The sequence below is a fragment of the Mustela lutreola genome, chromosome 16 (assembly GCF_030435805.1).
Source record: "Mustela lutreola isolate mMusLut2 chromosome 16, mMusLut2.pri, whole genome shotgun sequence".
NCBI lineage: Eukaryota > Metazoa > Chordata > Mammalia > Carnivora > Mustelidae > Mustela > Mustela lutreola.
In genome coordinates, this window is record NC_081305.1 from 56,611,243 (window position 1) to 56,622,671 (window position 11,429).

At 41.9% G+C, this 11,429-nt stretch overlaps 1 protein-coding gene across 1 annotated transcript; it reads left to right on the forward strand.

The window, feature by feature from the left end:
• The first annotated feature begins 5,715 nt into the window (after positions 1-5,715).
• On the forward strand, positions 5,716-8,404 carry BSPH1 (binder of sperm protein homolog 1). Its single transcript, XM_059151245.1, has 3 exons — positions 5,716-5,809; positions 7,767-7,898; positions 8,262-8,404. Exons 1-3 carry the CDS (start codon positions 5,716-5,718, stop codon positions 8,402-8,404), a joined length of 369 nt encoding a protein of 122 aa, XP_059007228.1.
• Positions 8,405-11,429: the final 3,025 nt, after the last annotated feature.

Below are 11,429 nucleotides of genomic sequence, written 5' to 3' on the forward strand. Positions count from 1 at the left end.
AAACGCTTGTGCTAAAATACAAACCTTGCATTGCAAAAGCCTTTATCATTTTATGGGACCGGAGGGCAGGAGAATGATAGCCCAGCGCTCCCGGGGGGACCCCACTGGCCCAGAGCTGAGCAGCCTCCTGGCCACCTCTGTCCCACCTCCCTCCAGCAGGGGCTCCCATGTCCAGCCCCAACCTGGCTTCTCTGACTCCACCCTGAGTTTCTTCCGTGACCTCGGGCCAAGCTCTGCGTTCCCACACCCGACACAGGAGAATGTTTCTTGCTGCCCCCTCCCCGACGGATGCTGGGAGGATGCCAGGTTATTATTATTATTATTATTATTATTAATACCTACCACCAGCAGGTATTAGAGACACAGTATAAGTGTTTGGATTTAACTGCTAACAACATTCACAGAGGGCGTCTGTTTTGGATACCTCATGTGAAGTTTTGTCCTTCTGCCTCTGGCTTATTTCCTTTAGCCTGATGTCCTCCACGTCCATCCCTGTTGTTGCCTACGGCAGGAGTTCCTTCTCTTTGGATACTATTTATTTATTTATTTAATGAGTGTATTTCTCTCTAATTAATTTCCGCGGCACGCAGAGACTGCCTTCTCCTGATCCACTGTCCACCCGTCCGGGGATGGACTTTCGGGTGGTTCTCCCATCCTGGCTATTAGGATTCAGTGAGCGTGAGAATACAGAAAGCTCTTCAAGATCCAGATTTCAAAGCTTTTGGGTAAATACCCAGAAGTGGGATTGCCAGGTCACATGGTAGTTCTATTTTTAATTTTTTTGAGCAACCTCCGTGCTGTTTTCCAGAGCAGCCATGCTGTTTTATATCCCCTCCCCAGCATGTGCACTCTGTAATTCTTTGCCATCATGGTTAGGTCAGGTTTCCTTTTAAAAACCTTTAACTCACTGTATTATGGAAATATTCCCACATACTCAGAAGAATTGTCTATGCTGCACCCCTGTGGATGGCAGACAGAATTTCTAGGGTGAAGCAGAATCATATGCTAAGGGCACCTGGGTGGCTCAGTGGGTTAAAGCCTCTGTCTTTGGCTCAGGTCATGGTCTCAGGGTCCTGGGATTGAGCCCTGCATCGGGCTCTCTGCTCAGAGGGGAGCCTGCTTCCTCCTCTCTCTCTGCCTGCCTTTCTGCCTACTTGTGATCTCTGCCTGTCAAATAAATAAATAAAATCTTTAAAAATAATAATAATGGGAGAAGATATTTGCAAATGACAGTACAGACAAAAGGTTGATATCCAGGATCTATAATGAACTCCTCAAACTCAACCCACATGAAACAGGCAAAGATCAAAAAATGGGCAGAAGATATGAACAGACACTTCTCCAATCAAGATATACAAATGGCTATCAGACACATGAAAAAATGTTCATCATCATTAGCCCTCAGGGAGATTCAAATTAAAACCACATTGAGATATCACCTTACACCAGTTAGAATGGCCAAAATTAACAAGACAGGAAACAACATGTGTTGGAGAGGATGTGGAGAAAGGGGAACCCTCTTACACTGTTGGTGGGAACGCAAGTTGGTGCAGCCACTTTGGAGAACAGTGTGGAGATTCCTCAAGAAATAAAAATAGAGCTTCCCTATGACCCTGCAATTGCACTCCTGGGTATTTACCCCAAGGATACAGATGTCGTGAAAAGAAGGGCCATCTGTACCCCAATGTTTATAGCAGCAATGGCCACGGTCGTCAAACTATGGAAAGAACCAAGATGCCCTTCAACGGACGAATGGATAAGGAAGATGTGGTCCATATACACTATGGAGTATTATGCCTCCATCAGAAACGATGAATGCCCAACTTTTGTAGCAACATGGACAGGACTGGAAGAGATTATGTGGAGTGAAATAAGTCAAGCAGAGAAAGTCAATTATCATATGGTTTCACTTATTTGTGGAGCATAACAAATAGCATGGTGGACAAGGGGTGTTAGAAAGGAGAAGGGAGTTGGGGTAAATTGGAAGGGGAGGTGAATCACGAGAGACTATGGACTCTGAAAAACAATCTGAGGGGTTTGAAGTGGTGGGGGGGTGGGAGGTTGGGGTACCAGGTGGTGGGTATTATAGAGGGCATGGACTGCATGGAGCACTGGGTATGGTGAAAAAATAATGAATACTGTTTTTCTGAAAATAAATAAATTGAAAAAATTTAAAATAATAATAATAATAAAGAAGAGTTCTCCCTTAAAAAAAAAAAAAAGAATCATATGCTGAGGACTTGATATGTGTAATAAGTACGTTCCTCATAACAATCCCATGAGGTAGGTACAGTTATGGCCCTCGTTTTGTAGAAAGGGATCTGACGCACAGAGATGTCGAGTCATGGACCCAAAGTCACACAGTTAGCTGGGGATGAAGGAGCTAAAGAGTCTGAGAAAGTGTATTTCTTTTTTTTTTTTTACAGATTTTATTTATTTAGGGACGCCTGGGTGGCTCAGTTGGTTGAGCAGCTGCCATCGGCTCAGGTCGTGATCCCAGCGTCCTGGGATCGAGTCCCGCATCAGGCTCCTTGCTCCGCAGGGAGCCTGCTTCTCCCTCTGACTCTGCCTGCCACTCTGTCTGCCTGTGCTCGCTCTCTCTCTCTCTGACAAATAAATTTTAAAAAAAAGATTTTATTTATTTATTTGACAGAGATCACAAGTAGGCAGAGAGGCAGGCAGAGAGAGAGGAGGAAGCAGGCTCCCCACCTAGCAGACAGCCCCAAGCAGGACTCAATCCCAGGACCCGGAGATCACGACCCGACCCCAGCGGAACGCAGAAGCCCAACCCACTGAGCCACCCAGGCACCCTCTATTTTTTTTTTTTTTTAAGAGAAAGTGTACTTCTTTAGCTACACCTCTGCACCATCAGTTTACATTCTGAACGTGTCCTCCCCCTGGAATCCTTCCTACTTGTAAGGGTGAAAAAGTAAGTCATTTCTAAATGTCTTTTTCACATTGTGCTTCCTGCTCTGGGGGGTGGGGGGGTGCTTCATGTTCAGTACCAGTTGCCAGTTCGACATTTATAGGCAAAAACATAGCCATCAAGATCCTGTCTCTTTCAGTCTCAGAGAAGAGCGTTGAAGATCTGCAAGCAATGGACAGGCCATTTATGATGAAATGCCTTAGCCCTTTCTGGGAGGTTTCTTGGCATTTCAATACTTGCAAGACATCAGAGTCTCCTAAACTTGAATTCCGGAGCCATTTTTAGTGGATGTAAGTTCTCTACTGTTTGCGAAAATCGATTGCGAATTTGAAAGAGTCTTCCATCTCATTGGGGAGAAAATAATAATGATTACTGTAAGGAGAGAAATCCTTTATCACCGAAATAAAACAGGTGCCATGTGATAACATGGAGCCCCAGAAAATACAGTTAAAACAAAAGGAAAAATTACAAATCACCCACAATTACACTACTGAAAGAAAGCACCACTGAAATTCTGACGCAGCTCCTTCAAAATATTATCCTTACTGGATTATAATTTAGGAAAATATTTGCATTTCATTCTAGTCTAAAGGTTAAATCTAGTGAAATAAGTATTTGCTAAAATTTGTGTCTTTCGGGGCACCCGCCTGGCTTAGTTGGTGGAAGGTGTAACTCTTGATCTCTGGGTTGTAAGTTCAAGTCCCATGTTGGGTGGAGAGATTAATTTAAAAATAAAATTGTGTCTTTCAGATGATGATCCTCCAGCTGTAGGTGAGTTGATAAAAACTCTTAGAGTTGTTTTTTTAATTTGGCAATAAAATATAAAATCGTTCAATATTATGCTCCTTTTCCTGGCAAGAAATCATATTTTATGTCCTCATATGTAAGATTACGTACAATCTATGTTAAGAATAGTTAAAGAAAGGGGAGCCTGGGTTGCTCAGTCAGTTAGGCATCTGCCTTGGGCTTAGGTTATGACCACAGGGTCCTGGGATCAAGCCCCACATTGGGGTCCCTGCTCAGGGGGAAGCCTGCATCTCCCTCTCCCTCTGCTCCTCACCCTGCTTGTGCTCTCTCTCTCTCTCTCTCTCTCTCTGTCAAATAAATAACTTTTTTAAAATATTATTTATTTATTTATTTATTTGACAGACAGAGATCACAAGCAGGCAGAGAGGCAGGCAGAGAGAGAGAGAGGGAAGCAGGCTCCCTGCTGAGCAGAGAGCCCAATGCAGGGACCCAATCCCAGGACCCTGGGATCATGACCTGAGTTGAAGCAGAGGCTTTAACCCACTGAGCCACCCAGGCACTCCTCAAATAAATAATTCTTTAAAAAGAATAGATAAGGAAAAAGAAGAAGAAAGCAATTATAATGCTACTGTCAATTTTACTGTTAATATTTTTGAGTGACCGAATGTATCATCTCATACAACTCCATAATGGGCTTTTCTTTTTTGTAAAAACAGAGTCTTATAGAACATAATGAAATAGAAAATGCCTTTTGTCACCTAAAGATGAAGTTCAAATGTTTTCATATCTATTTATATGTTCCTCTTTGTTAATGTCTGCAGTATTATAAAGCTATGTATTGAAGGGGCGCCTGAGGGGCTCAGGAGGTCAAGCGTCTGACTCTTGATTTCAGCTCAGGTTGTGATCTCAGTGTTGTGGACTGAGCTCCTCTTCTGGCTCCGCACTCAGCGCAGAGTCTGCTTGTCCCTCTCCCTCTGCTCCTCCCCCTGCTCATGCTCTCTCTCTCTTTCAAATAAAAAATAATAATACTTTATTTTTAAATTCCCTTACTGATTGGTATTTTTGGATTGATCTCTATCTGAGGGGTTATTATCAGCTGTGCTGAAATGAACATTCTTTAAAAAAAAAAAAAGATTTTATTTATTTACTTGACAGACAGAGATCACAAGTAGGCAGAGAGGCAGACAGAGAGAGAGGAAGGGAAGCAGGCTCCCTGCCGTGCAGAGAGCCCGATGCGGGACTCAATCCCAGGATCCCGGGATCATGACCTGAGCTGAAGGCAGAGGCTTTAACCCACTGAGCCACCCAGGCACCCCTGAAATGAACATTCTTAACCCAAATATCACTCCGTCTGCACGGATGTATCGATTGTGACCAGTACTAGTTAACATTGTCAGGGGTGGAGGGGCCCTAAGGCAGGTGATATTGCAAAAAGGAAATAACCCATTAAGCAGAGAAAATAAGAAGTATAATTGTATGATTACATACTTCAAAAAGCCCTAGGAAAACTAGTAAATGTTCCTAGCTTCAATAAGAAAATCTGAACTATATGAAAATTAAAATGAAACTTAATAAGAAATTTTTTAAAAATAAGAGAATCTGGATGTGTGGCTAGATATAAGATAAACATGTAACAACCACTTGTTTTACCCTATACTGGTAAGAACCCAGTAGACACTCATAGAAAAGAAAATCATTCTATTTTATGTCAGTGACAAAAAACACTTTGGGGTTAAATCAGCAAGAAGTGTCCAGGACTGGGGCGCCTGGGTGGCTCAGTGGGTTAAGGCCTCTGCCTTCAGCTCTGGTCGTAATCTCAGGGTCCCGGGATCAGCCCCGTGCTGGGCTCTCTGCTCATCGGTGAGCCTGCTTCCTCCTCTCTCTCTGCCTGCCTCTCTGCTTACTTGTGATCTCTGTCTGTTAAATAAATAAATAAATAAAATCGAAAAAAAAAGAAAAAAAGAAATGTCCAGGACTTAAATAAGTAAATGATAAAATCATATTGAAGAACATAAAGCGAGTCCTAAATGACAGATCATGCCATGTTCTGGGTTGGAAGAAATAAGAATAGTGAAATAAACATCGGCTTCCAATTTTCTTTTTCAGAAACTATAATTCACTTTCCAGAAGTCAAAGGTAAGATGATCAGAAAACTTTTGTGATTAAAGGATATTTTCTTTTAATTTTGTAAAAATGGGGAGATCAGTGGGTTTTTTCCTGATAAAATGTTTTCTCTCTTTTTGTAAATTTGATAAAAGGAATTTGTAAACAGATAAAGAAAAACAAGAAATAAGAGTCACCCTGATCTTTACCAGCACTACTCTTTAATTTCTGCCAATAAACCAGAAAATACCTAATTTTAAAATTCACATGGGAAAAATGTCCAATAGTAATTAGGAATATTATGGGGGGGAAAGCGTTGGAGAAACGCCTTGTATTATCAGATATTTAAACAAACCATAACCATAGTAATATAAATAGCATATCAGCCAAGAATGCATCAAATAGTAATAATAAGTAACCTTTTCTAATGCTTGCTGGCTTCAGACCCTGGTCATTCTACTTTGTATCATCTATTTTAAAGCAAGACAGGAATAATCTGTTTTAAAGGTATACACCTGGGGCCTGGGTGGCTCAGTGGGTTAAAGCCTCTGCCTTCAGCTCAGGTCATGATCTCAGGGTCCTGGGATCCAGCCCCGCATTGGGCTCTCTGCTCAAGCGGGAAGCCTGCTTCCTCCTCTCTCTCTAACTGCCTCTCTGCCTACTTGTGATCTCCCTCTGTCAAATAAGTAAATAAAATCTTTTAAAAGATAAAAAGGTATACACCTTAAGATTGTATAAATACTTCAGGGTGAAGAAAATCCAGGTAAAAGGGCACATTGGTAGGAAACATGAATTGCTACTGTCCTTTGAGAAAGCAATATCCAATAACATTAACAGTTCATATGTGCGTTAACCTAAGAATCTTACTTTTGGGATTCCATTCTGTAGAAATAAATGCTTCAGTACCTAAGAATTTACATACATGAAAAGTTTGCTTCAGCTTTGCAGAGAGGGAAAACAATCTGAATACAGGAAATGTTGAGTCAATTTGGCAAAATCCGTATCACAGAATATGAATTGACATTAGAAAGGAGTTAGAGCTACAAATGTTAAAAGGATACATGGGGTAAGGGTTTTTTTGGGCTCAGGTAGGTGGATAGAGATGCCCTTCACGGAGGAAGAATATAAGTGAGAGAGAAAGATGATGAGTTCAATTCTAGAGAAAGTTCTGAACACTGTCTTAAATGGAGGCCAGGAGGGGGGAAGAAAAAGATACATTGGGGAGGATTTTTGTGATAAGCTAAGTTAGAAACAAGTTACGGATATAAAGTATGATTCATTTTACGAGGGAGCAAAAACTCTGTGCAGAGAGCCCATGTATAGTATGTATCCTGTGTGTGTCTTGTAGAGACTTACAGGTGTGTATACGTAATGTCCGTATACACGTTATGTCCATATAGGCATGGAGAAAACTGAATAGATACAAACTAGGCTATATACTATGTGTGTGTGTGTGTGTGTGTGTGTGTGTGTGTGTGTGTGTGTGTGTGTAATAAGGTGAAGAAAAGAGATGGAGGGGAAATTGTTCAATAGATAAGTCTCACATTTATGTTTCTAAGCTTATGAGAGTTTTCTGGAACTGGGGCCAAATGCTAAGCAAAATATATCAAGAGTGTTTATACCATGGAGAAAAGTGTTAAATGACTCAGTATTCAACAGGACCCCAGGGAGCAGCTCTCACTTCAGTGCAACCAGGGGAAGACAAAAGTCAATTTGTAGGGCACCTGGGTGCCTCAGTTAGTTAAGCGACTGCCTTCAGCTCAGGTCATGATCCCAGGGTCCTGGGATCGAGTCCCACATCGGGCTCCCTGTTCAGCAGGAAGCCTGCTTGTCCCTCTGACCTTCCCCTTCTCATGCTCTCTCCCTCTCTCTCTCAATGTCAAATTGAGATCGATCAAATGGACCGATAATATATTAAGAAAAAAAAGTAAGTTTGTAACATCCCAAGTAACACTCCCAGAGAAAGACCAAGAATTTTTGTTTTCTCCAGATGGCAAATGTTTCTTTCCATTCCATTACAAAAATGGAATATTCTATGACTGCATCAAGCTCAAGACGAAACACAAGTGGTGTTCCCTAAATGAGACTTACCAAGGCTATTGGAAATACTGCTCTGAAGACGGTGAGTGTCCGGCCTCTGAATACGGCAGGGAGGTTGGGTGATATTTGTTCAATAGGATCCACAAGAGGGCGCTGTACGGGGACTCCATGGTCAATGACACTGTGAAAAGGAGATCTGTGCAGGTAGGTCTCTGACAGTATGCAAATCACATTGCACCAAGGACATTATGAGAGCTGCAAACACATGACCTTGAAAGCAAACTTTTAGCAAAACCTCAATCTCCCACCAATATTGCCAAGCAGACGGTGCTGAATGCGGGGGAAGGGTTTGGGGGGGCACAGACATGTGTGCATGAGAGACATGGCAAAGAAGAAATAACAAAATAGAAAGATTTCTTATTCTGATTGCTTCCCTCCTCTGTAGACTTTGCAAAATGCGTGTTTCCCTTCTGGTACAGACACATGATCTACAGGGAATGTACTGAAGATGGGGATGCCTTTGGGAAAAAATGGTGTTCCCTGACCCAGCATTATAACAAAGACAAGATTTGGAAATATTGTGACTGATGGTGAGATTTTTGGGGAAGGGCATGAAAAGGTCTAATCATTCTCCTGAGAAGTAATCTTCAGTTTCTTTTGTGAAAGGAGAAACTAGGACCCTCCTTATAAGGCTTTTTTAATTTTCTTTCTTCCTGAGATATGAGTTGAAGGTGATCCGGCTGTTAATAATGGGGTTTTGGCTATGGATGGTGGATGATGAGGTTTTGATATGAAAACCTACATTCTGGGGCGCCTGGGTGGCTCAGTCGTTAAGCATCTGCCTTGGGCTCAGGTCATGATCCCAGGTTCCTGGGATTGAGCCCCACATCAGGCTCCCTGCACAGTGGGAAACCTGCTTCTCCCTCTCCCACTCCCCCTGCATGTGTTCCTTCTCTCACTGTGTCTCTATCAAATAAATAAGTAAAATCTTTTAAAAAATAAAATTAAAAAATTAAGATAAAAAATACATTTAAAAAATAATTAAAATGCCACAGAATTGGAGGGGAAATCACAGAGTATAACATGTGTACCCAATATAATATTTCTAATATTTTAAGGTGATTTTATAAATAGAAACGGATGCCTATCTACACATATATACATGGATAAGTCCCAGGGATGTGATGTCAAGCATGGTGACTGTAGTCTGCGGTGTTGTCGTGCATATCTGAAGGTTGCTGGAAGAGTGAATCTTGCAAGTTCTCATCCCAAGGAAAAGAATGTTTTGTAACTTTTTATGGTAACAGATGGTGACCAGACGGGGGTAATCATTTCACAGTGAACGTAATGTCAAATCATTCCATTGCTCACCCGAAACAGTGCTATGTGTCAATATAATTCAATAAAAAAACATATACATGAATATGTGTCAAATCATATTTTCAAATGTATTATTACTGTAGGTCATGGCGTCCCCTAAAAAAGAGTTTGGAAGCACTGTCTTTATGGACCCAAAAGACTCCTCATAATCTTTCATAAGAAACAGGAACCCCAAAAAGAATGTTGGTGACTTATCTTTCTAGTCTTTGAAATGGGCTTACTTGTAACGGGAGAGCCATAGAACGCACTGCGACCAAGCCAGGGTGTTGGCAATTAGTCCTTAAGGTGCACAGTGATTTTGGTTATTATTCTAGGCATCAGGAATTACTTACTAATCAGATCCTAGGGAATGGTTGGCCAGAGAGACATCTAGTGGTGATAAATGGATCATAGGGGTTTTTTAAGAAAGAAAATCCGTTGAAAATCAGCTTGCTATGCATGTTACATGGAAGAGCCAGAGCCAACCTCCTACCAGATTTCCAAGCATGAATTAGTCCACAGCCTTGATGCCCCTTGAATGATTGGGAGTCCGGACGACTGTGAAGCGGGCACCAGAGGCATACACTCTCAGCCTTCTTGGGAGACTTCCCCAATGGGGCACAGTGTTTAGTGTCCAGGAGAAAGGGAAATACATAAACTTTCCTGGGTCTCCTGAATACTGGTTCCAAGTAGAGATAAATTTTCAAGGACTCGGACCGCCACTGGAGTCCAGTAATTCAAGTGGAAGTTTCTAGAAACGTAAGACAAGAGTCCTCACTTAAGTTCACTTCACTCTTGGCTCAGTGCCATACTAACACACCTTGCAATTACTTTCTCAGGTCCTGGGAGTGATACAGTTTGGATAAATATCTTCACAACCCCCTGGTGGATCCTTTTAATAGGTAGCTTCTGATCTTCTTTTATCTTGGCATAATTTTCTTAGGTTATGTCTCAAATATTATTTTTCCCCCTTTGTCTTGATGTTCTTGTTCAGGGACACACATCGTAAGTTCCTTTATCTCGATCACACCCTCTATAACTCCCTTTACATTTTTATCTTGTTTTCATCCTTGTGGATGTTGTAGGGTTTTCGGTTTTGTTTTTTTGTTTTGTTTTGTTTTGTTTTTAGGATTTTATTTATTTATTTGTCAGAGAGAGACAGAGAGAGAACACAAGCACAGGGAAAGGCAAGCAGAGAGGGAAGCAGGAAGGAGCCTGATGTGGGACTCAATCCCAAACCCCCGGGATCATGACCTGAGCCAGAGGCAGAGGCTTAACCCACTGAGCCACCCAGGCATCCCTGCAGTGCTTTTCTTAATGCCCCTTCTTGAGTCTGCACTTAGATCTACTGTACCTTGGCCACATTTTAATTTAGTTTTCACTTTGGACATTTTAATTTCTTTTTCTCCATTTCCAGCTTGTTCCATTTTTCCCCCTCATTTTTAAAAATTCATTTTAGCTTTTCAAATTTCTAATTCAAAATGTCTTTCCTATCTTCAAATATTAATTTGAGGCTCTTTCACGCCCTTGGTTCATTTGCTTCTGGGGTGTGCCGGCCAGGAGGGAGAGATCGCTACCTTGTTGCTTTTCACCCTCAGAGGGGGGGGGGTTAATGGTTTATAAGATTCTTAGTTCAAGGGCGCCGTCTGCTGTCCATGCAGGGAGAGGCAGTTTCTTTCCTGAATGGCTTTTTGCTGGGGAGGTGGGGATCTCGGTGGTGGGATGGTTTGTGGTTTCTTCTATTTTGGGGTTCTGTTTTATTTTATAGTGCCCTAAAGTGTGCCCCTCCCTTTCTTTCATCAGCCAGCCCTCAAAGGCTTTCTCCCTTCTGTTTACCTTCGTGTCCTACAGAAAGCATCCCCATCAGCCACTCAGGTCTCTTCACTTCCAAGGTCCTCTGCTCGTGACCTTCTTTCTCTGATCCACTGGGATTCCTTTCCAGTTAGGGTGGAATTTCTCCTCTGGGGACCACTGTAACCATCACTATGTCTTTCCCAGAATACCTTATAGTTGGAACCACACAGTACGCAGCGTTTTAGGAATGGTTTCTTCCGATGCACGATATGCATGTAAGGTTCCCCAGTGGTTTTTATGTGGCTCGGGATAGTTCATTTCATTTTATCACTAATAATAAATATCCCATTGTCTGGATGTACTGGTTTATTTATCCACTGACCTGCTGATGGACATCTTGGTTGCTCCCAATTTTTGGCAGTTATGAATAAAACTGTTGTAAACCTCTGTGTGCAGGTTC

Excerpts from the sequence above, each read along its gene's own strand:
- BSPH1 (XM_059151245.1), top strand. The coding sequence starts at position 5,716 with ATGTTCTGGGTTGGAAGAAATAAGAATAGTGAAATAAACATCGGCTTC. Across the intron at positions 5,810-7,766 it reads TCACTTTCCAGAAGTCAAAG|ATGGCAAATGTTTCTTTCCA; the intron begins GTAAGATGATCA and ends TGTTTTCTCCAG. Across the intron at positions 7,899-8,261 it reads GAAATACTGCTCTGAAGACG|ACTTTGCAAAATGCGTGTTT; the intron begins GTGAGTGTCCGG and ends CCTCCTCTGTAG.